The sequence below is a fragment of the Rousettus aegyptiacus genome, unplaced genomic scaffold (assembly GCF_014176215.1).
Source record: "Rousettus aegyptiacus isolate mRouAeg1 unplaced genomic scaffold, mRouAeg1.p scaffold_m13_p_7, whole genome shotgun sequence".
NCBI lineage: Eukaryota > Metazoa > Chordata > Mammalia > Chiroptera > Pteropodidae > Rousettus > Rousettus aegyptiacus.
Window position 1 is genome coordinate 56,452,191 of NW_023416310.1, and position 26,405 is coordinate 56,478,595.

A 26,405-nucleotide genomic window follows, 5' to 3' on the forward strand; every position below is an offset into this window, starting at 1 on the left:
TGAAGATGACAGTAATAACTTTTATAGTTAGGAGTCAGTCACATCAAAAGAGATAATTAATATAAAATGCTTTAAAAAGTGAAATGACTGCAGAAGGGTATCGTGCCTGCGTGACCCAGCTCAGATGCTACCCCGCGTAAGGCATCTTTGGTTTTCCCCTGAGAATCCTCCCACTGTGATCCTTCCCTTCTCTGAACCTGTTGTTTGCTGACTTGCATTCTGCTTACTTATGCACTTAAAAAAAATATTTCCTGTGGCAAATTGTGCACATAAACAGCCATCTTATGTAGGAGGTGCCCATTAAACATTTATGGAGCGCTCTGCAGAGAGCGGTCACTGCCTCTTGATCAGTTCTGTGTATACGTAAGCAGTTCTGTAAGAATGGGAAGCCACCTGCTAAATAGCATAGTTTATGTTTTAGAAAGATATTTCTAGGGGCAAGTAGAGGGTGAACGGGAAAACATGGTGGGCGGCGGGGACAGGAGCAGTGGTGAGTGTGGAAGAGGCTTTGGGACCCCTTAATCTCCATCTACCACCCTGTTCTTTAATGTGGAGGACAGACACTTTGTCATTCCGAGGCAAGGTGGCCTATAGCCCACCACGCACCCACCTTTTTCAAACCAGGTAGCTACCCCCAAGTGCTTTCTGGATACAAAGTCTAGAGCCAGGAGACCAGATGCAGACAGACGGCTGCTGCAGTGGCCCAGCCATGAAGTAGGGAGGGCCTGGATCCCTGGGATCCAGAAAGATGCTGAGAGTCCCCGGAACTTGGTGCCCAGCAGGCTGTGGGGGAAGCAGCTAAAGACATTAAGGCCGATTTTGAGGCTTCTAGTTGGGTAAACTGAGCACGGATTGGGGGAATGACAGTAACTAACCTGCTGTTATTTTTAATAGCTTTGGTTACTATTGTGATGATATAATACGTGATCATTGTAGAAATTTCAGATGAACAAGGAACGCACAAAGAAAAATGTAAGAAAATTGCCCGAAATGCTAAAGCCCAATGAGAACATTTTGGTGACTGTCCTTCCAAATTCTGCAACTGGCGTGTCTCACTGAACAGTTTGCCTGAGACATTTATTTAAGTTAGTAAATGTAGATCAACCAGAGGGCAGACCGGAACCTGAAACCACAGGCGACGAGTTGGAGAGGGCTTCTGGGCTGGAAACGTGTTTCCCCAGACCTGCCGAATAAGGAGAAGCCTGAGAGATGCCCGCAGGATTTGGTGTCAATAAGAAGTCGAGTGCTTTTATTTTCTTTCTCAAGTCATCAGTAATGGAGCAATAGAGACAGGAGAGTGACTGGAATAAAAACCGGATTGTGAGGGCTGAGGAATGGATGGGAAGGTAGTGAGGAAGCGGAAGCAGCCCATGTAAAGGATGGGGACGGGAAGGATGCAGAGCCAAAAAGTGTGGCTGTGCGCCTGCTGCCCTGTCCACCCAGCCACATGCAGCGCTGCCTGGGCTCCTCGCTCGCTCATACGTGCCAGACTACGCCCTCCACGCCCCTCAGATCTGCTCTTCCATCTTAGTGGAGGTCAAATGCCATAGAGGTTACACAGGCCTTCGTCAGTTGTGAGGCGCCTCAGAGATCCCTCCCCTGTGTGTCTCACCCAAGCCTGCCCTACACCTGCAGATGTCATGCTCGTTCTCACCCTGTCCCCGCCCCCAGTAGGTTGAAAGCCCACTTCTTTGCCACACACGTCTTTCTTCTAGCTTTCAAATCAGAACCTGTATGTGTGACAATTTCCAGTCACTTGCAAAAAGAGAAAGGGGAACTGAAACTACAATAAATTACTGTTTATCACCTGTCAATTTGGCAAAGATCAATGAGTTTAATAACACTGTACAGACACAGGTATGGGGAATAGCTTCTTCATGTTGCTGGTAGCAGTGTAGACTGAGATATTTGGTAATATTCTCAAAACCTAAATGTACTTTGACCTAGTGATTCCCCTCACAGCTGGAAATGTATCCTATAACTACATTCATAAATGAATAAAATGATGAGCATTTAAGGGTATTTGCTGCAGCCAAAGACTGGGAAGCATCTGCATGTCCGTGGATGTATAGGACTGTTTAGTAGCTATGGCACCTGCATGCAGTGGGTACTGTGGAGCCAGCCGTTCCATAGAAAAGGCAACTCTGTACACTGATGTGGAATCAGCTCTAATGTGTTGCTAGGTGAACAAGATGGGGCGGGGGGAGGTATTTGTGCAGACCAGAGAACAGGGCAGAAGTCACACTGTGGAACCAAGGCAGATGGTCTCACCTGATGGGAGGCGTGCTGTCAGTATACACAAGACATGGCGATGACAAGGCCCAAGCTAAAGGGAGAGGAGGAAGTATCAGGCAGGGTTCAGTTCAGGGAAGGGACTAGGCAGTGATGGCCAGTTTCTATGAAGAAGCTTCTCTATGGTGTGTCCATTGTAGATCAGTGCACACAGAAAATGCCAGGAAGACATGCCTGGCTAAGTGTCCACCTCTGCATCAAGGTATTGGGCTCACTTCAGCCAAGGGCCATGTGAGTCAGTATTCCAAAGCCACCTGACAGAGCCAACAGTCCCAGCAGCGAGATCCAAGACCCACCTCAGCTCCTGTCCACAGGCAGAGCTGTGCCAGAGCCAGCTGCTGCTACCCAGCCAACCATTAGCATCTCTTCCCAGCACTGCCATCAGCTGCTCCCCGTGGTCGCTTGAAAGCAGCCATGATGGGAATAGTTACCCCGTGGATACCAGCACTTGCAGCAAAACGGTTTGTGTTTGTGTCTTTGCTTAGAGAGCCAGTTGTTAAACACTTAACGACACCACTGCACAGGACTGCTCATCACAAAGCATCCAGAGATGAGTAAGTGGCCAACCATATGTTAATCAGCTCTTCCCTATCCTGGGTAAAGTGCAGGCCATAGGCTTCTTGAATAAAAAAATAACTAAATTTTAGAGACCAAATAAGAGCTCACCACACGCACAGCACTCTGCTTAGTCCTCTCCCGAGTGGCTGATGTACTTGAGATAATTATCCTGCCAGGTGGTAGGTGCTGTTAGTCCCATGTTACAGGTGAGACACCAGAAGCTCTGTAAGGTGAGGTGACTTCCTCAGGTATACAGTTTTATGAAGGGATTAGCTAGGGCTCCTGATTCTGTATTTATTGAGCACCTCAACACGACCTCCACTCCCAGGAACCTGCCATGGTTTAAACAAACCAGCTGCATTTGATTTTTTCCCCCCATGGGAAACCATATGGTCCAGGTCCCTTCCTCCAGGCCAGTGAGTAAAATTAGCCCCATCTTAAAGGTGCGATGATCGAGTCCAGAGCCTGTAACCCTGGTCTCTTGCCTCCTGCGCTTTGTCGTTCTCCCACTAGAAATTGGCCTCTGGGGGTAGCCAATTTTTAAAAACAAACCCTTGATCAAGTCTGGTAGGCAAACTTGCCAGATTCTCTGAAATAGGAGGGGAAGAGAATACTTCGAGGCCATCCAGGAAAGAAAAGGAATTACTGGGGTAAAGGGAAGCAAATAGGTGTTTATCGGGAAACTGAAACCCATCTCACCCACTCTTATTTTTGAGTTTACTATTCAGTCACGAAATATTTTTATAGTCCCTGTGCTGCCAATGCACAGAGGGCCTCCAAAAATATTTGTTGACTAAATACTGTGATGGATGCTAGAGAGAAAAAAGTCGCTTCATTGGTTTAAAATACTACAAAAATGTGGTTCTAACTAACTTTTCCAAGGAAAATTATTTGTTGTATTAAATTTAAAAGTAGCTTATTTTAGGTCATTGTGGCCTTCTTCGTTGGATTGATTTGTAACAACACCCTGATCAACAAAACCTCAAGAAGGAGCCCAACCTTCTATACTTGTGTAAAACAAAACTAAGCAAATGCAGAAAGTACTCAGCTTTAGAATAAGTGATAGGCATGTAAAGCTTTCTTTTTATACTTTTGCTCCTGGAACTTGTCTAATTCATTATGTTTGGGAACCAGTTCTCCTAATACTTTCACTTTATCTTCTCCAGTGACTCCTGAAAACGAAATACTTGTTCCCACTTGGGAAAACTTTTCTCTCTCCTCGCTAATGAGTTCATTGCTCAATGTTGGTATATTTTCAAATTTAGATCAACTTTTGCCCATTTTGACAGAAGATAGAGGATCTTAAACAGGCCTCCAGGAACTGGCAGAGTAAGGGTTCACAGCCTCCAAGCTGCATTTACAAATTCTTGGCAACACTAAGCCAATTAATGTTAGAACCAATCACTTGAGAGTGAACGAGAGTGAACGGGGTTCCACTGTGTGTATTGCACATTTCTAAAGAATTCGAGAAGAGACTAGACAAACCAATGTCACAGATGTGGAAACTGGGGCTCATGGCAATAATATGTTGAAGCTCAAGGTAGGACAGGGTCTGGACACATGATTGCTGGCTTCTGGGTGAGGAATTGGATGCAATTCCTTGAGGAGCTCACAGTCCAAAGAACAGAATTTGCAAATGGATAACAACACCGCATGCTGAGTGCCGTGGGAACACCCAACAGAGCTGGGGCACAGAGGGGAGAGTGACTGACTCCTTGGAGGAGCTGGGGAAGGCTTGTCCAGCCAGGAAGGTGACCTTGGCGCTGGGTTTTGAAAAAGTTGTTAAAGTTTCCCACGAGTGAAGGATGCACCAGGCCAGGGACCGGCCAAGTAATATGGCCTGTTCAGAGTGCCGCAAAAACTGTAGGGCAGCCAGGGCTGGGAGCGGGGAGCCGCAAGTGTTGAAGTGGAGGGATAGGCTAGCCCGGTGGCTGGTGAACCCCTTGACCCAGCAGCCAGCCAGGCAAGCATTTTAAGCAGAGAAGAGATCTGATAGATTGGTTTTTAGAAGCCTAAACTCTTTTACAGAGTTTGAGAAAGCATTATAGTAGTCTTGGTGAGAAATGATTTCATCTGCAGTTGTGGCACAATGGAGAATTAGGAGAAACTGATACTTTGTTCACATTTTCCACTTATAATACAATTCTTGGTGTTAAAATTGCCTTTAAAAGGAGGTGGGTACATAGTCCTCATGGCTGTGGGGTGGACAGCCATCTGGCTGCGAGGTTGGGTTTCTAGCCTGTTTTCCTGAGTGGCTGGTGTATCATACAATTTCCTGAGAAAGAGGTCTGGGAAAGCCTCTCTTCTCTATTAAAGGGGTCCTGGCTCTGGGGTCCCAAAATCTGTTTACTCTTGGGGACCAGAGAGGCAAGCACAACTTGAGAGCTAGAAAAAAGGGCCCACCCTTTCTGCACCAGGCCTGTCCCTCCCACCAAGGAGAAGCAGCAGGGATTCTGTGGGGTGGGATGTTCTCACCTGGGGAGTTTTTGGGGATGACTTGTTGCCTTGCTTCCAACTGTTGTGTGCCCCTCCTGGGAGCATTGCTGTTGATTCTGTAACATGAAGCTTTGCTTCCTCTCCAGCCTGGGCCCTGCGTAAAGGGTTTTCTGTGAGAACGTGTGACTGGGGAGAATGTGGGCATCGCAAGTCCTGTCCACACCAAAGCAAGCTTGGGACGGGAGGCATGGCTGGGGAGGGGCTGGCCTTACCTTCTGGGGGGCGGGGGGCTAATCTCCATAGCTCATTGGCAGTTCTGCCTCTGTACAGGGCATGCCGGGATTTCCTCCCAGCTGTTTTACATCATGAAGATTTGTATGTTGGGGAAATTCCAGGGCACAGCTGCAATTAATCTGCTGCACAGTCTTCAAGCTCAGCCGGGATTCTGTAGGACCGAATCTCCGCCTCCCTGCAGGAAAAGGGGCTCTGGCTCCTGTGGAAGCACCCTTCAGAGGGGCCCTTCCCTCAGCCTGAGTCCAGCAGAAGCAACCCACCTGGACAAGCGATCACTCCAAAGAGGGCACTGGGGCCCCCCAGAAATGGACCCAGAACATTAAGTAAAAGAAGATGAGTACCCCTTATAAATAATAAAGCCAAAATAACATCAGTAGCAACAGTTGATAAAGACGTCACAAAGAAAAGAAAACCTTTGTTCAATCTTAGGAATGTAGAAGTAAAAATCTCAAAATACTCATGGTTAGCATTCCATAGTCTAGTACATAAACAAATAAGCCACCGTGACCAAATAGGGTTTACCTAGGAAACGCAAGGATACTTTAGTGTAAGAAAAGCCATCACTATGTCTACGTCTCATGACTGCATCAAATAAGTAATATGACTGTTTTAGTTGATACTGAGAGAATTCTACACTCTTCCAGTGAAAACAATTTAAAAATAAGAACGGAATCATCCTTCCTTAGCAAGGTCTAAACCACAGCCTCACTCTGCTTAACTGGGAACTACAATAGCGCAATTTCCTCAAGCGTGTTCCATGGAACCCGTTCCCCAAAAGAGTTTCCCAGGTTCAGTGAGATTGGGAAACCCTGTATCTGTTCTGTCAGAGAGAGTCACAACACACAGTAGCATATTAAACAGCATGTATAAATCAAGGATGCTATTACTCACCATTTAGGTAGGTCTGGTGTTTTTGTTTTTGAGTATCAGAGAGAGTACTTATCCCGCTGGCGGCATCCCGTAAGTGATGGCCATTGCTACTGCTTGGTCATCAGTTGCATTGACACCACACAGGTCCCATGTTTTACACTCCAAAGAACATCCCCCAGGTGGGAGGTGTAGCTGGACCACTTTTACCTTGTGCTGCAGTCTGGCCATGATACACTGGTCAGAGCCAGTCGTGGCCACTTGCTTGGATGGAGCCTAGACTGGTCTTGGAGAAACCAGTAGTTGTAATTTGCCCACGTGCCATTACTACATGAAGAATCTAGACTCAGCCTCCCGTCTCTTAATCCCCAAGGATGTGCACCCACCAATGAGCGATTCCCTGGGGGTGATTGTGGGGCTGATTCACATGAGAATTACAACCAAGAAGATCTTTATTTCCATGGAACATTGTGCGGGGCCTGCCCTAGGGATTCAGAACTTCCCAACCATCTCGAAGTTTCTGGTGCTGAGATGTGGGAGGGGAAAAAGGGGTGTTGCTGGCTCCTCTGCCCCAGTTCATGGTTCTGGGAAGCTCAGCTGTCCCTTTAGAATTCCCCTTTCTCTCAGAACTGCAATCCAGAGGCTTTCTGTGGCTAAACTGCAGGGGGGCTCCAACATTTTTGTCGGTCTCCCGCACCCTGAACTTCATCACTTGTTTTAAAATCTTAAAAATACAGAAAAGTAAAAAAGTAGATGTGACAGTCTTTCATTACCCTACCTCCCAGAATGCATTTCTCTCTGTACACATGCACCCCACACACACATCCTCACACAGACACACCCAGGATAGGATGGATCTGGGAACAGTGTACATCTGCCCACCTCTGACAGATCTATAAGGGACCAGACTGCAGTGGTGGACAAGGCTAAAACAGCTAAAGATTTCCACTCGTCTTCCAAGCTTCCAGGTCTCTGTTGAATCAGTGAGTGAGAGTGAACTGTAAAAGGAGAAGCCAATGTGGTCGTCTCCTCCCACCAGAAGTCCAGACATCTTGGAAGGCAGGCAAAGTGCCAAACACATGATAACCAAAACGATAGCTCCTACTGAAAGCCTTTATTCTGTGTGTGTGTGTGTGTGTGTGTGTGTGTGTGTGTGTGTGTGTATTATTGTATGTTTTTACCTCAAAAGCCCCAGTACCAAGGCGGACAGACAATCATGCAACTCATAACATATTAGGTACCAGCTCCTCAGCCATGAGAGCAGTGGTTCTCATCAGGGAAGAATTTTGCTCCTCTAGGAGACATTTGGCAAAGTCTGGAGACATTTTTGGTTATCACAAATAGATAGGAGAGTGGAGGCTACTAGCATTTAGAAGGTAAAAGCCAGGGATGCTGCTAAACCTCCTACAATGTGCACAAAACAGCTCCCACAACAAAGAATTGTCCAGCCCAAAATGTCAATAGTGCTGAGATTTAGAAACCCTGCACTAGAATTCTACAAGCCTCTATGCCTGACAACACATAAGGTCAGCTGATAAGACCCAGAACTCTAACATGTTCCAAACCAGGATTCAAATAGATTCTTTCGGGCCACCCCCATATGATGTAAGAACATCTTTGGCAAGCCAACAAGAATGAAGAGTGATCAGTGTTTATTTTTATGACTCTAAATAGGGAATCAGATGCTGGTAAAGCCGATGGATTTTAGAGCCCTCTATTGTGTTTCAAGGGGAGTGGATTGGTGACATTTTTCTTTAGCACCTGATTTTGTGATTGTAGTTCAACCTTAAAAAACAAACAGAAGCGTTTGGGTTGTTGCTTCTAGAGAAACGAGTGTGATCTTTAGCACTCAAGCGTAAGCTCTGGCCACCTCATATCCCTACAGGAGAACATTGATGTATACGTCTTTATTCAGCTGCTGAGTGGCCAGCTCTGTTCGAGGCAGAAAAGGAGAGAATAAAGCCCATCAAAGCAAAGAAAAGGCCAGGAGTGGGGGTGGTGTGTTTAAGAAGATGGTGTTATGAAAAGTTTTATGACTCGTGTTGTAGTGAAAAGTGTGGGATTTGAAGTTGAGAGACCTCGGCTTTGGCTCCAGCTCTCATAAAGTTAGGCAAGTCATTTACCCTGTATTTACCTCCATTAGTTCATCTGAAAATTTGAGACCGTCTTCCCTACTTATCATAGCAGGGTAACCATGAACATTAACCTGAGTTTTGTGTGTGAAGATGCTTTGAAAACTGCCAGTGTAGCACAAATGTTGTTATTCACTGAGGGAATTAGTTTTAACTAATGATACCAATATTTGTCAAGTACTTTTTTAATTTGCCAAAAGCTTTTAAATCGCATTTAGGCTCTGAGTAGAAAAAGAGATAGGTGGAGGTGGGAAGGGAAGAAGAAAATAGGATCATCAGAGGACAGGCACAGAGTTGAGACTCCATATAAGGGGGTGCAGGATACCAGAGGACCCCAAGTGGAAAGACTGTCCATATTCATGGGGCCCCTGATACCCTTTCATTCCCACCTCCCAGGTCTCCCGCAGCCAGGCCTGCTCAGCCCATCCCACCTCCTGTCTGTGCCTCTTGCTGGCCCTTCCTTGGTAGATGTGTCCTTGGGTTGCTCTTCTTGCTCGCGGATGCCTGTCTGAAAGCCCAGCCCCCGCCCTCTCAGTCAATTTTTATAGTTGATGAAAAGGAAAGGGACTTTCTGGCACAGAATCCCTCCTACTTTCCTGATCCTGTGCACGTAGCTCAAGGCCAAATCATGACTTTTTCCCCTGAAATTATATGACCAGAACAAGGAATGACTCAAAGACTTCTTTCTGTCTCTCTATATGAAACTCTTTGTATTAGATTTAATTTTTTCAAAATAGCCTCAAGGATTCTGCAGAGTCTGCATAGCTGGTCTGCTGCCCAGAAGCACCATATCAGTGTTGACACTAAGACAACATGTGTGCTTTTGTTCCTGGCCGAAACTAATGGCTTGCTTATGAAAATTATAGCTGTCGTTTATCAAACGTCTCTCACATGCAAAGCACCGTGTTCAGTACTTGACATTGTCCCTAATCCTTCTAACAACATGTAAAGTTAATGATAATAGCCTTGCCTTACAGATGAAGAAACTGAGACTCAGAGTTAAGATGCTTGTCTGGGGTCACAAGCCTACCCCGGCAGAATGAGAACCCGAACCCATAAGGGCTTAGGTCCAGAGCCCAGGCGGACCCTCCCAGCACCCTCACTGCCGTCCAGGCTCTTGCCAAAGACTGCCCTGCTGAAATTAAGAAGGAGCTTTTCATTTAAAGAAAGGTGTGTGTGTGTGTGTGTGTGTGTGTGTGTGTGTGTGTGTGAGACACTTACTGTTTGGTTTGGGTTTTCTATAGTAATACATGGGGAAAGGCAGGGTGTGTTGGATTATCTTTTCAAGGTTGAGAAACACTAATGAAGTAAAAGTTCAGCGCTCCTGAGTATAAACAGATATTACCCGTGACCCTGCGAGTGTCAGGCAGGTGGTTTTTATTCATTCATTCACCAGGTACTTCTGAAAAGGCTGTTTCTTAGGGAGCATCATGTGTGATGTGGTGAGAGATGCAAATGAATGGAGCGGGATCGCCATCTGGGAGCCTTTGCTCCCTTGATGACTCCTGCTTGTCCTGTTACTAGAGCGGACTTAACCCTCACCAATAGGTTCTCTAAATACTTTGGTCGCTTATTGGGTTGTGTGTGTTGCTCCAAAATGACGGAGGGGGCTGGTGGTGGTAGTGGTGATGATACACGTATGCTCTACGCCAGACGACTATCTGGGCGTGGCGCAATGAGGCGCGTGTGCCGTCAAAGGGAACCACGTCCCTAACTCTCCCGTAGCCCAGCTGCAGGGCTCCCCCTCTGTTCTCTCGGACGCACGAGGCCTCATCTCACCAGCTGCTTTGTGTTTTCTGTCCCCTGTACAGTACCTGCAGATGAAATGGCCCCTCCTCGATGTCCCCTCCAGCGCCACAGTCAAGGACACCCGGTCACCGTCCCCAGCACACTTGGTAAGTCTGTTTCTCCTTAAAGTGCTGAAGGGACACTGTTGCTCACCTTGTCCATGTCACCGTCTGTGCTCCGCCCTCCCGAGGCTGCTAGGGCCTAGTGGCATTGCTTCCACGTGTATGAGGATGCCGAGTGGGCAGGGGTGGAGCAATTAGATTGTGCACCCCCACACACACACACACACTCACACGCCTTCCACCTCAACACACACACACACACGTACCTCCTGGGATGTTGTGTGGTCGAAAGTACTGTGGGACCCCGGCTGGTAACCCTGGGTCTTCCTGCGCTGCTGGAGCCCATCTGCAGGCAGCGGTGTTGCCTCTCTCTCTCTCTCTCTGTCAGAGCTCGTTCGGCCTCCGCTTCTTCCTTGGAGCTGCAAGGCAACTGTTAGAGAGGCTCTTCTGTACAGGATGTTCTAGCAAAGAATGAATTGGAACATGTGCAGACAAAAACCTCGCAGGGCAGCCGAGGCTCTTCTGCCAAGCACTGCAGCACCACGGGCTGCCTAATAACGGGGAGTCCACATGGTCCTGGCGGGCAGGGGCAATGGGGCCCAAGCAGGTCTTCACACCACCTCAGGACTTGCAACGGACTGAAACTGAGAGTAAATAAGAGATGATCCTGAAACCTTGCATTTCCCTTTCCTAGACTTTTCTTAAGAGCTTGGGGCAGCCCTTGCCTTAGGACTATACACCCACCCCACAAGCTAACTGGTGCTACTCCATGTACAGTGAGTCTCAGAATCATAGGAGGTGCAGCTAGGAAGAGCCCAGCTGGCACAACCTATCCATTTACAGACAAGGAGACCTGTGAATGCGTGTTTTAAAAACTTTATTGTGGAAAATTTTACCTCTTCCCTCCACCCATACTCCCCCTCCCACCTGTTTTTAAAGCAGATCCCAGATGCATTATTTCATCGCATTCAGGACATTTTAAGATATCTTGATAGTACTCTTCGTTATAAGCTTAGAGTCTAGTTGAAGAGAAAACAGACGTAGAAAGATAAATAATGGTGTGGTGACCCCTTTTGATTTTCAGTGATCATGAGACCACTTATAGGAGCAGAGCCCTGGGCAGTTTACAAAGCAATGTCATGTGTAGTTATCAGATGACTGTCACAGCCACCTGTTGGGGAGACAGGAGGGGACTGCTATTTGACACAATCTGTGGGAGAGACCAGTGACTGCGAGTGGCAGGACCGGCCGTCCAGTGCAGGCTGCCCCTGAGAGGTTCTGTGGCTGGTCACTAATACGTGAGCACTCCATTGAACAAGCACCCCAGGAATAGACCCGGGTGGTGACTGTCCCTCCAGATTCTCATTTCCAGTGGCCAGACACGAGGTACAAATGCCCTCTAGTGGCATGAGTCTCTCATGGTGGAGAACATGGCATCCTACATCTACCTACCACAAACCTGGCTCATCTCCTCCCAGCATAGCTGTCTTTTAACTGTTTAAAATTTTTGCTGGCTCCCACCCATCCCGTGGCATCCTGTGGCATCCCCCAGCCCACTCCAGCAGACCCTGACATGGCAGGGCCCTCTCTCCTCTCTTCCCTCCACATACCATCTCTGTGCATATGGTCTAATTTCTCTATCTACTTTTAGAGGAAGTGAGGCCCCTTCAAAACTAGCACATGTATTACAAGAAATGTTAAAGGGACTTTTTGAAGAAGAGATCAAAAATACGAATAATAAAATGCCAATGACTACGTTCCTATCAATAATTATCTTAAATGTAAATGGTTTAAATGCTCCAATCCAAATATATATGGTGGCAGAATAGATAAGAAAACAAAACCCTTACATACGCTGCCTACAGGAGACCCATTTCAAATGGAAAGACACAGACTGGAAGTAAAGGGATGGAAAAGATATTTTATGAAAATGGAAACGAAAAAAAGCTGGAGTAGTAATACTTATATCAGACAATATAGATTTTAAAACAAAGGCTATGACAAGACAAAGTAGGACTCAGCAATTCTATTTCAGTGTATTTATCTGAAGAAACTAAAAGCACTAATTCGAAAAGACATAGACATCCCTATGTTCATTGAAGCATTGCTTACAATAGGCTAGATACAGAAGCAACCTAAGTGCCCATCAATAGACAAATGGATAAAGAAGTGGCACATATATGCAATGGAATATTACTTGGCCATAATAAAGAATGAAGTCTCACCATCTTCGACAACATAGATAGACCTAGATGGCATTATGCTTAGTGAAATAAGTCAGCTAGAGAAAGACAAATACCATATGATTTCACTTATATGTGGAATCTAAAAACAAACACAAAACGAAATAAATGAACAAACGGAACGGAAACAAACTCAGATATAGATGAGGGGAGGGGAGGGGATTTGGGGAGTGGGTGAAAAGGGGGAAGGGATTGAGATGTGCAAATTACTAATTATAGAAACAGTCATGGGGTGTAAAGTACAGCGTAGGGAATATAGTCAGTAGTATTGTAAAAACTATGTATGGTGTCAGATGGGTACTAGACTTGTTGGAGTGATCACTCCATAAATATAAACATCTAATCACTATGTTTTATACCTGAAACTAATATAATATTGTATGTCAACTATAATCGAAAAATTAAAAAGGTATTTTTAAAAAATTAGCACATATACTCTGAGTTTCCCATCCTTCCTGTTGCACAGAGAAACCCATCTCTCAAAAGTAAAATGAAAAGCCTGTGTCCGGCTTCATTTTCTTTCTACTCTTTTCCTCGATAAGCCAGCTACTCATCTTCACTTATTATCTGAGAGTGACACAAAAAAATATGAAATGCCTAAACTCTCAATGAGGTTCTGTACCCATAGATATACCTGCCAAACAAACTTCCAACCATTGCAGATGTGTGCTATACAGATCCTGTGATTCAGCACTGTGGTGGAGCAGGGCCTCCTTGTTTTGTCTGAGTGGAGAAGCCTGAACAGTTGATAAGTTCCATTGTAGATAACAAAATGGATAATTTTCTAGTAAATTGCAATTTATAGAATATTATGATATTCTGTATTCTAATATGGAAAAGCAGAATCAGTCCTAAAAAGCTTAAGGAACATTTATGGGAGAAAGCCTTACCATTAACTTGAAATTCTATAGGTTGGGAAAAGAACACCATTTTCAGTGTTCAAGTCTGAGCATCTCATTCCAACTTCTGAGATACATGTATGTATAGGAGCAAAACCTGAGACACCCAGGGGAGGGGTGGCGTGTGTGTTGAAGGATGTGGATTTGAATCCCAGCCCCACCTCTTTCTGTTTGTGCAGCTTCAGGCAAATTACTTCATCTCTCTTTGCCTCGGTTTCCTCATCTATAAAATGGGAAATTGAAGAGGACTTGACCTCATAGAGTTGTGTGAAAATGAGCCAGTGAATTGCAATGAGTTTAGAATTATGCCTAGAGGAAGGTAAGCCCTCAGTAACTATTCCCTTACTACTATCACCACTACCACCTAAAATACCATTATCAGACTAAGAGATGATGAGGTCCTGAATTAGGTGCCAGATTAAATGGACAGATTGCAAAGGTAACAGAGATAAAGAGCCTGTAAATTTAACATCTAACTCCCAAGGATACGATTTAATTGGTCTAGGGCGGGGCTGGAATCTTAGTGTTTGAAGCTCCCCAGGAGATTCTAAGGGATAGCCAGAGTTGAGAATCATCACCCTAATTGTAAACCAGAGGCAAAAGAGGAAGGAGTTCTAGAGATGAGCCCAGTGTGCTAGGCACTGATTTCTCTGGGCTGCAGGTAGAAGCAGGACCTGAAGGTTACTGAAGTAGTCACAGAGGTTTGGACACTGGCTTTGTTATTAGAAAAATGGAAATACTTGATTATGAAATTTCTTTTAGAATCATGAGCAAAATATTCAAAGAGAAAGTTTGCCCTGGGAGAAAGGCAGATGAAGGAAACAGCCCGCATACTTGCAGAGATTTAGTGAGTCAGGCCCAAGCTGCCTCTTAAGGAGATGTGTGTAAACAAGTCGTAATCGGGGCCAGGGTGGGGATGGAGTTAAGTGTCGTTACTACTTGGATTTTACGCCTTCAAAATAAACTGTAAAAGCTGAACAACAAAGACATTTTATATTTTATATATAACCCCTCACCATGGCCCCATGTGCCCAGCACCTGTCTGTCTCTCCACTCTCTCCCTGGAGCACTGTGCCCAGTCATGCAAAACAAATATACACACCTCCAGAATATAACCAACTCAAAGATAGGACTTACATCTGTTTTATTCACATTTGTTTTACCCAGCACCTGTCATAATGTCTGGCTCAGAGTAGATATGCAAGGAGCATTTGTTGAATAAATGGAAGAAAAAGTGGTCTTGGGAAAGGTTGATATACCACTTCTAAACCCACTCTCTACCCCTGGATCCAATCCCTCTTATCATTCGGGATTTTTTTTAATTAAATCTTTTTTAAATCATGAGAGTAATACATGTGCATGTAGAACACAAGAAAATGCCAAAGTGCACAGAAGAAGACCTATAACCCCACGACACACAAACATTTTGTTATATAGCATTTCCATCTTGTTTCTGTGTGTGCATGTGTGCTTGCGCCTGTAACTTGTTTTCTAGACAATGACCGAATCCATCCTTTTGATAACAGTAAGCACCCTGTTTCAACTTTAAGCTTTAAGCTTCACTCTCAGAAGCAAGTTGCAGAACTTCGTGCCCAATGAGCAATTGCCTTGAAATTTTCTTTCTCGAGGAAGGTTGTCTTGCTACTCCACCTTTGAGCTGAGAAGCCTGACTGCTTAGCATGCCACTTCTCAAGGAAAAACACTGATTGATATTTCCCTTTTAAAATTATAGTCATCATCTTCTCATCAGTATACCTGTATAGACCCAAAAACTTCCAAAACACATCACATAACTGTTACTGTTCTGTTCTACCTCCGATAATGATTTCAGTTCTTATACAGTATTGACTTTAATTTAGATAGCATTTTCAACCTCCAGGAAATTACAAGATTAATACAAGGAGCTCCCATGTGCATTTCATCCAGATTCAGAAATTTTGCCCCATACTTTGTTCTCTCTTTCTCTCTGTGCGCACTCTCTCTCTCTCCCTTTGTCACACACACACACACACACAGAGTTTTCTTTAAAACAATTTGAGAGTAAGTTGGAGACACTGTGCCACTTTACCCCTAAATACTTCAGATACATTTCCTAAAAAGAAAGACATTATCTTACAGTGACCACAGTACAGTTATCAAAATCAAGAAATTAACATTTCATATTATTATCTAACTCACAATATATATTCTAATTTCGGTAAATGTCCCATTAGCTGATCATCAGAGCCATGTGTTTTTCCCTGGTCCAGAGTTCAGTCCGAGATCACACATTGCATTTAGTTGCCGTGTCTCTTTAGCTTCCTTTAGTCTAGCAGAGTTTCCCTTGCCTTTGTCTTTTATGACCTTGACATTTTTTGAGAAGTACAGACCACTTATTTTGTAGAATGTCCCTCAGTTTGGGTTTATCTGATGTTTCCTCGTGGTTAGATTCAGGCCGTGTGTGTTTGGCCAGAACACCGCTGCACCGAGGTTGTGTGTCCTACTCTTTTCATCGCATCGGGAAGGCGGGCCTGTGGTGTTTGTTTGTTCTAGCGTTGGTGATGTTAGCTTTGATCATTTGGTTCAGGTGGTGTCTGCCATGTTTCTCCACTGTGAAGTTATTTTTTACCCTTTGTAATTAATAAGCGCTTTGTAGGGAGAGGCTTCGAAGATATGTTAATGTCCTCTTTCTCATCAAACTTTCACCTACTAGTTTTGCAAGACATTGTTGGTTATCTGCCTCCATCATTCCTTTGGTTAGTTTCTGCTATTGAGGTTTAGTTTTAGGGACTTCTTACTCATATCTCCCAGCTCATTAATCTTAGCATAGACCCGAATGGACATGGCGGCAAGTCACCACTCTACAAATAGTATTCCCGAAGAGACTAAAACAGGTGAAAATGAAAGAAGGCAATAAGAGATGACAGTTAAACTTGGCTTTAAGAACAGAAACTTGAATTTACAGAGCTCACCAGAATTCTACAAAGTAAATGAAAATTGACATTCACCTAGACACATCGTAGGTGTGATGGGCTCAGTTCAACTATTTGAACTGCAAGAGTTTAAAATTTTTTCCTACAAGTGTCATAGGGGCAAAAAAGAAAGGCCAGTGCCAAAAGAACAAAAATAACGCTAACCTCAGGGTTTTCTTCTGCCATCTTTAATGCCAGCAAACAGTGGAAAAGGGAGAGCTTTCATCAGGAAAGATTTATCCCAAGAATTTTCTGCCCAATCCAGTTTACAAAGTCCTCAGAAATATACCGCTGCTCAAAAGAGGAACCTGGCACATGCTCCAATCCCCTGGGCAATTTTTCTCTACTATTGCCCTAATGAAGAGACTCTTGATTTATCTTTGCATCTTTCATGGCCTCTAGCACACCACTCATCACATCTTAGGAGCTCAGAAAGTATTTGTTAATACAAATACTCATTTTCTTCTCTCTTTCTCAGTCACTGGCCTCCTTGTGGTTCCTCGAATGTGCCAAGCATACTGTCCACCTCCAAACCACTGCACCTGTGTTCCTTCTGCCAAAATGCTCTTCCCCCACATAGCTACACATTGAGCTCCCCACTTCCTTCAGGCATTTATTCAAAAGTCATTTCTCCTTGAAGCCTTCCCTGGTCAACCTGTGAGATTTATAACCCACTCCTCCTTCATTTCTTACCTGACGTAGTTTTTCTCCTTAGCATTTATCACTATTTAATATTTATTTATTTTGTTTATTGTCTGTCTCTCTGATTAGAATGTAAGTACCATGAGGACAGGTATTTTTATCTAAACAGACAAGTTTCTCTTGTGTATTCACATAATCTAAAACATTGCCTTACACATAGTAGGTACAACATAAATACTGTTCTTATTATTATCTGTATTTTTTTTTCTATTTTAAAAAAATTGTATTGAGGTATAATTGACATACAACGTTATTAGCTTCAGGTGTACAATGTAAGGGTTCAATATTTGTGTATGCTGCAAAATGATCACAGTAAGTCTGGTTAACGTCTGTCACTATACATACAGATGTTAAACAAAAACTTTCACAGCCTAAAGCTTTTCTGAAAGCAAGGGTTTATGGAGCCACATGCTAGCCAGAAAAGGACCAGGTCCTGGGGTATGCAGTCCAATCCCTCAGCAGCAGAACTAGATGGAGAAGACAAACCGGTCCACCATCCTGGGGTTGACAGGGCTCTTTTATATATTAAGTTTGGGGATGAGAGTTGTTTTCAAAGAATTTACACCTGCTGTAGATAAAAGAGGTGAGAGAAGGTGAAGCAGGGCTGATTCTGGGATAGGTACATAATCCATAAGCAGGAAGTGTTTGCTCCTTTGGATTGGTTGTTGGCAAAAGCCCAGAAAGTCCATGTGTAAGCAAAAGCAGAGGCTCGGTGGTCAGCTAGCTACTTGGCTAATCTCTCCAGATAATCGTGAAATAGCCACCTGGAAGTTAATTCAAAGTTTTAGCATACATTCAGAAATGTGTACAGTCTTTGTTGGTTTTGGCCTGCAGTTGTTAACTGATGATTAACTTTTTCTGTCTCTTCCTTCCATCCTCGGGCCTGTGTAATTTAACTTACGATGTCTCAGAATTTTTTTCTTGTCACATAGGTACAGAATTTTTTTTATAGTAATGAAACTCTTAAGATCTACTCTCTTAGCAACTTTTAAATACGCAAATATGTATATTCCGTGGGGCCCGGTACTTAAGCAGTTCAGCCATGTTATCCGAGACCCAGGTTCTTACTACGTCTGCTTTTGGTACCTGCGGTGTAGACAGTCTCCACATTTACCCAGTAAATGAAAGTGTGGATTTCCACTTCTCTCAGTAGAGGAAAATTCTGTATAGGAGACATGTGTTCAGATTTCCTTTCCTTAATAGGATGACAGCATCATTAAAGAGCTTATATTTTGCCTTTAAAGAGGTATTCATTTGAAAGTAGGGTGTAGAGGATGTGTGTGTGTGTGTGTGTGTGTGTGTGTGTGTGTGTGTGTGTGTGTACAGAGAGAGATTTGGGTGGTGTGTTTTTTTTTCAACTTCAGTTAAGTTCCTGTTCCCCTCTGTTTCAGTTTTTGTAAATCCTTTGACCTTATTTTCTACACCAGCCAACCAGCTAGCTCCCTCTGGAATATTCTGCTAATTTCCAGAGAGATATGAGGGGTAACTTGGAGACAGCTTTCCAGAAAAGAATGAGGAGTCTAGAAACTGTGGCATATGAGGAAAATAAAGAGAAGACCTCAGGAAACAAAATAGCTATCTTCCAATTCTTGATGAGTTCTCATTAGATAGTTTAATTATTAAAGTGATGTGCCAGTGTTTGGGGATAGGTAGGAAACATCTAAGGAATTTAAGTTTAAAGAATTTTCTAGGACCTAGAATGAAATACATGCAAATAAAGTTGTTATCTGTCCAAGAAGCTTGAGCAGTTAAACTGATTGATCACATCTAAAAAGGAGTGCAGGCACAAGATGTTCTATCAAGGTATGATGGGGAGGGGACACTGTCACTTATGTGTGTTAATCTAAAAACATTACGAAGAAATTAACTTTTACTGTATGGACCAGGAGGGGATCAATGATAAGAATTGAACTTATTTGTTGGCTTTCAGTGCGCTGCAGCATAGTTCAGCTTACCTGTGCCCAGCTACATGGATTTCACATTACTTAGTTTTACCTAAATTAACCCAAAAGGATATGTATAAGTAGTTTTTGAAAGATTCCTGCAACAAACCTTGGAATGAAAATACTGCTAATAACAGCACAGACCAAAAAGAACATGGCAAACTGACACTTTTTATTGGTTGAGTTGCATGATCAAAAAATCTAGAGACCCCTGGCCTCTCCGATTATCCATTCCAGATGTTAGAATCAGAGTTGCAGCTGGAGCCTGAAAGTCCTTGGAAATGCTCATTCTTTTATAGCTGAGCATTCTCAGCAAACATCCTAGCCTTGCAGGGACCAGGTTCCCTTCTGGCCCTTGACAACTTTAGATCCTACCCTTTTCCTATGGCTATTAAAATGCTGTGAGTGGGCTGATGTTTTAGGAACAATTCCAGTTTCCTTTTTTCCCCAAGCCTTGTGTTTAAGCGTAGTCCCTTGAAAACAGTTCTGATCGCCAAAAAAGAAGGTTGCCTTTATCGATAAATAAACAATTGAAGGCAGATAGAACAGATTTCTTAAATATATAAAATCAGAAGTAGTTAGCAATCCAATGAAACTCTGAGTATCTTTTCCTAGGCAGTCTGTTGGCTGCTTTGTGAGTGATGTCATAAAGTGAAGGCCCCTCTCTTCGCCTGAGCTACAAACCCTTATTCTGAACTCTGATTCTCTGAAGAAAATAGTATAGTAAGTGAACAATAGGAGCAAGGAGGCTTTGTGAAGGCCTCAAACTAGTAGCTGAGAGAAGCAGCTGGAGGCGAGCAACAAGGCCTTGCAGAGGGCAATTCGTGGAGAGGTAGCTGCTCGGTCCGTGGTGGAGCTTGAAAGCAAGTCCTAAACAGCGAGAGAGAGGATACATTGCTTCCTTGGGGATCAGAGTTTAAAGAACTTTGGATTGGATGAACTCTAGAAACAAACTGAAGTAGCTGAGAAACACTTGATCTAAGAAAGAGTTGGGTGGGCTTAACTGGACAGAAAGATTTAGGTCTAGGATGGCTCTGAGATGCTCTTCTTTGGTAAATCTGGACTCTACTGCCTTGCTGAGTGAACACTCGTGCCTTCGCTGGTGCACGCTGTTGGTACTGGGGTTGTTATTCATTGAGAGTGGTAGGGTGGTTCCCAGCATTCCTACCCTGGGCCTGAGATTATTCTGTGGACATATTGCCCCTGAAGACAGCCAAGGAGTAAAAGAGCAGGAATTTCTATTGGGGTGGTACCTTCCAAGGAGAGTCTTCCCCGAGTCAGCCCCAAAGAGCTGTTCTCGCCTATCAACCCAGGCCACATCTTCCCAGAGTGACTAAGGAAAAAGTTTACCTTCCTCTTTCTGTGAACCTGCCTCCCAGTTCATTTTCTGAACAATGATGCCACCTACTGGGAGCCAGTAATAACTCAAAGCATTTAAGTAAGGATACTTTCAAATATGACTCATTTTTTCCTGCTTTATACTTGACTCTGCCTTTTATTCAGTGCTGTTTACCACCTCCTGATGAGGCCAAACTCAACAGCACATAGGCAATTGAGATTTCGTAATACTATTAAGTGTTTTTAAATGAATATATACATATACCTTTGATATATGTATATATATCAAATCATCGCATTGTACACTTTAAATATATTAAAATTTTGTCAATTATGCCTCAATAGAGCTGAAAAAACCTTTTAATTAAAAAAAGATGGCTATAGTTCAGTCAAAATGGCAGAGAAGTTAACCGTTGTGCTTGCCTCCTCTCACAACCATGTCAGAATTACAACTAACCTACTGAAAAACCATCCTTGAGAGTCACCTAAAGTCTAGCTGAAGAGAAGTCCTATAACTAAGAACATAGAGAAGAAGCCACCTCGAGACTGGTAGAAGGGGCAGAGATGCAGAACTCACGTGTGCAAGTGAGAATGGGAGGGATATCTCGGCTCCCAAAGTCCCCCCTGAGGAGTGAAGCATCCCAGCCACACATTAGGTTCCTCAGCCCAGCGTTTCAGTGCCAGGAAGAGTGAGTGAGTGAGACGGAGGGCAGCGGGAATCTCAGGCGTTCCTCCTAAAGGACCCCGCACACAGACTTGCTCACTGACAGACTCATCGGCTCTGAGCTCCAGAGCTGGGGCAGCAGCCCAAAGAGTGCTGGGAACATATGGAGGGCAACTGAATCGTCTGGCTTCAGGGCAAGGGCTGGAGAGGCAACTATCTTCCAAACAAAAGTACTCGCAGAAACCACCATTCCTTTGTTGAGTCCTCCCCGCTCCCAGCAGGCAGACGCAATGGGTACCATAAGTGAGTCTCCACTAATATGGCTAACACCATTAGCCCACTGTGGTGATTCCCTGAGACCCTGTCCCGCCCAACTAGTGTACCCACCCAAGCTGCTTCTTCTGGTTTTTCCATACAAATGGCCTTAATTGGCACATGCTACAGACTTTCATAAAATCTCTCAAACGTTTGCAAACCCAGATACACAGCATTTGGCTCCCGTGTACCCTATACCTCTTGCTAAGCAGCCTCAAGCCCAGAACTAGTGGCAGCTGGCCTCGGTTCACAACTTAGCCTCTCCTAGGCACCTCCAAGTCCAGCACAAGTGGCAGCTATCTGTTGATCACTTTGTAACTCATACCAAGTGGCCCCAACCAGGACACAGCAGCACAGAGCCCCTCCCAAGGGGCCCCAGAACCAACACACCCGGTGGCCAGCTTCAGACCACACCAAAGTACCACCCAAGCATCTTCACAAAAGACACACCCAAAGGGCAGACTGGGCAGACACCAGAGCCCAGCTAAAGCCAATCCTGCTCCGTAGGGTCAGCCCCTGCACAACAGCTCCTCCACTGTAGTCATGGCCAGTCCTCAAAACCAGTCAGACTGAGAATCAGTCCCTTCCATTGACGTGCAAACATCAACCAAGACTCAGCTACAACAGGAGGGCACACACAACCCACACAAGTGAGCAGGGAAACTCCCATCGGCCCCACAGGACGCCTACTACATAAGACCACTCTACTAAGACTGGGAGACATAACAGCTCTACCTGCTACATAGAAACAAACACAGAGAGGCAGCCATAATGGGGAGAGTAGGAAACATGTCCCAAATGAAAGAATACAACAAAGTTCCAGAAAAAGAACTAAACAAAATGGAGACAAGCACTCTACCAGATATAGAGTTCAAAACACTGGTTATAAAGATGTGCAGTGATTTCAGTGAGAACTTCAACAAAGAGATAGAAAACATAAAAATAGAGATAGAAAATATATAAAAGAGCCAGTCAGAAATGAAGACTACAATAACTGAAATAAAGAATACATTAGAGGGAATCAATACCAGATTAGATGAAGCAGAGGATCGAATTAGCATTTTGAAGATAAGGTAGCAGAAAACATTCAATCAGAACAACAACAAGAAAAAAGAATCCAAAAAAATGAGAATAGTTGAAGGGGCTTCTGGGACATCAAGCATCCCAACATTTGCATAGGGATACCAGAAGACGAGGGAGAGCAAGGAATTGAAAACCTATTTGAAGAAATAGTGATGAAAAACTTTCCTAACCTGGCAAAGGAAATAGATGTATAAGCCCAGAAAGTGGTGAGTCCCAAACAAGATGGACACAAAGAGACCCACACCAAGACACATCATAATTAAAATGCAAAGGTTAAAGACAAAGAGAGAATTTTTAAAGCAGCAAGAGAAAAGCAGTTAGTTACCTACAAGGGAGCTCCCATAAAACTGTCGGCTAATTTCTCAACAGAAACTTTGCAGGTCAGAAGGGATTGGCATGAAATAGTCAAAGTGATAGCAAGGACCTGTGACCAAGATTACTCTACCTAGCAAAGCTATCACTTAAAGTTAAAAGACAGATAAAGAACTTCCAGACAAGAAAAAGCTAAAAGAGTTCATCACCACCAAACCAGTATTATGAGAAATGTTAAAGGGGCTTCTTTAAGACGAAGGAAAAAAATAAAAACATATGCATAATAAAATGGTAATAATTATGTATCTAGCAACAATTAATTTTAATGTAAATAGATTAAGTGCTCCAATCAAAAAACAACGTGGCCGAATGGATATGAAAACGAAACCCTTACATAGGCTGTCTACAAAAGACTCATTTCATATCAAAAAACATATTGGAAACAAACAAAAAAGCTAGGGTAGCAATACTTTTCCCAGACAAAATAGACTTTAAAACCAAGGCTAAAATAAGACAAAGAAGGACCCAGTAATCTCAATTCTAAAGAAACCCAAACACTACTTCAAAGGAACATGTGCATCCATATGTTCATTGCAGCATTATTTACAACAGCCAAGACATGGTGGCAACCTGGGTGTCCACCAGTGAATGGATGAATAATGAAGAAGTTGTACCTATATACAATGTAATATTTACATTGTATATAGAAAAGAATGAAATCTTGCAATAACATGGGTGGACCTAGAGGGTATTTTGCTGAGTGGAGTGAGACAAAGAAAGAATGACAAACGTCATACGATTTTGCTTATATGTGGAATCTAGAGAACAGGATAAATGAACAAACAAAACTGAAACAAGCTCATAGGCACAGAGGGCATTTTGATGTTTGCTGGATTGAGGGAAGGTGAGGAGATTAAGAGGTAAAAATTGGTGGTTACAAAATAGTCATGAGGATGTAAAGTGTAATGGGAAATATAGTCAGTAGTATTGTAATAACTATGTATGGTGTCAGGTGGGTACTGGATTTATGGGGGTGATTACTTTGAAGTTGTATAAATGTCTAATCACTGTGTTGTACACCTGAAACTAAGATAATATTGTATGTCAATTATAAGTGAAAAACATATTTGTTTAAATTGTTATAAATTATGTAACTAAATTAAATTAAAAACATGCACAAGACGTCTAAGTGAATGGAGATTTACCAAAATGATAAGTATGACTGGTTTAGGCTACTGTGATTGTTTTCTAAATGCTTTATAACATAGTTTTTATTTCTTTTTTAGAAAAATTGTGTTCATCATAAGTATATATTTTAAGAGACAGTAATTAAAGTTGGAAAATACAGAAATGGAGACAAAACAAAATCACCTATAGTTCCACCACTGAAACATACCTACTGAAGAGGTGGTACCTATATACAATGTAATATTTACATTGTATATAGGTACCACATTTTAGGATGCTGCTGCTATTAGTCTTTTTTTTTTTATCATGGAGTTTATGTGTTTTTTTAATTGTAATCATTCTTTGTAATTCTTTTATCATTTACTATCACTTTAGTAGTAACTCTTGCTTTTATAATACTAAAAATCACCCTTTAGACAAAGCTGTTTCCAGGAAACCCCAGTGTATCATTTAAATAAACCAAGTTCCTAAAAATCTGACCTTAAAATAATTTGTATGTTTTATTTGGGCTATATGTTCATGTACATGGAGACATTCAAAAGGGAACAGATGAAAACAATAAGAAAAGAAAATAACTTAGAATTATTTTATGCAACATCAAATGAGCCTATTGGAGGAGGTGATAGGAAGTTTTTCAAGGCAGGTACCCGCAGGGCCCAGCCGGGTGCCAGCGCCACCTAGTGGTTGTAGTTCAGAGCGGTTTGTGGTCTCCACCCCACATCTGTGGTGGGTCTGAGAGCAGAAGCCCAGGGTTCTGGGCCTTTCTCTGGGACTCTGCCTCTGCTTATGCTCCCGAAGATGTAACATGACTACATGATTACGGATCGGAGTTTGCATTATATGCACCGAATGGGCACCATCTGAGAGTCAAAAAGGGTTCATGGAATCTATAAAATGAAAAGTTCAAACTGTAAGATAGCATTTGGATTTCCAGCCCTTGGGCTGCCTCCAAATTATCACTCTTTTTACAAATCTCTTTGTTAAACAAATCTCTTCTCTATGTGTAATTCATTTAGCTTATTATTTAAAAAAAAAAAAAAATGTATGTTTATCCTTTCTCTCTGACCAAGATGTTTTGATCAAGTTCTTAGGAAGGCAGATTGTGCAAGAGAAAACAGTCTGGTTTGTTAGAGCCATAAAGGATGATATGAATCAGTTCTGCCACTCACCAGCTAAATCACTTAATCTCTCAGAGCTCAGTTTCCTCATCCCTCAGATGGCAATAATCATAGATAGTTTCTTTGCTAGGTGATAATAAGGACTAGACATGCCTAGCCCTGTGCTTGTAGTGTAGGTGGACAGTAAATTATAGCTATTTTTATAAGAGAGATCCTATTGTTAAGTTATATTAAGTTAAAACAATTTAAAAATTAATTCAGTTTACCAATTCTAGGACACACAGATTTTTCCCATTTTAACATTTCTGAAATCAGAATGTGTTGATGATATTCCAGTGTTTTTTCTTTCTCAATAGTTAGTTATATAAAATAATGGTACTCCTTACATTTGTTAGTGTTTTAAATGAAACGGGGTAATTAGGTCAGCAGAATGAAGTGTTCCAGGGAGAAGTGCTGTAAGTACTTTTGGGTTGTGTCTGTACAAATCCGAAAGTGATGTGTGGTCTCATGGTGATAATTCCCCCACTGCTGCGTTCCCAATCTCAGACTTGAACTTGTGAAAAGTACTATTTTTCTTAAGTTTATTTGGAAAGTGTATATTGAACCTTTTTAAATTCACTGAGATTACATAGAACACAGTTTATAATTCAGCAGCCTGTAGCATTCAGCACCACACAATATATATGAAGTGAATAACGGTGGATTGGTTTGAAAAGAGTATGTTGGAGGGTGGGTATAATTCTTCCTCTACTTCTGCTGGTTCTCTGCTGTGTAGACCACTACTTTCTCTCCAGGGCTATATGATGACTGAATGGGATGGTGCATGGAAAATACCTGGCACATATTCGACACAGTAAATAACAGCTGGTTTTACTCTCCATCTCCTTGGCAACTGTCCCTAGTCTTTTTCTCTCTGTCTTTCAGTCTAATAAAGTTCCCGTTGTTCAACACCCACATCACATGCACCCGTTGACGCCCCTCATCACCTACAGCAATGACCACTTCTCCCCTGGCTCTCCTCCCACACACCTCTCCCCAGAGATTGATCCAAAGACAGGTGAGTCTGCTGCTTCTTGGGCTGGACCACATGCAGAGCTGGGGAGTGGGAGGAGGGGGGAGTGGGCAGGCTTTTCTTCTCAGGGAGCATCCATTTGACCTGGATTTGAATCGTGTCTCCAACTCTGTCAGTCCAGGAGTTTCTGTATAGCCTTCCCCACCAA

The 26,405-nt window shown here is 43.2% G+C and overlaps 1 protein-coding gene across 1 annotated transcript in view; it reads left to right on the top strand.

Moving 5' to 3' along the window:
• Window positions 1-26,405, top strand: part of TCF7L1 (transcription factor 7 like 1) — a 145,663-nt gene that overhangs the window by 112,510 nt on the left and 6,748 nt on the right. The window contains exons 4-5 of the mRNA XM_016136956.2: window positions 10,391-10,474; window positions 26,110-26,242. Of these exons, the coding sequence (XP_015992442.2) occupies window positions 10,391-10,474; window positions 26,110-26,242 (217 nt within the window). The remainder of the gene's footprint in view (window positions 1-10,390; window positions 10,475-26,109; window positions 26,243-26,405) is intronic.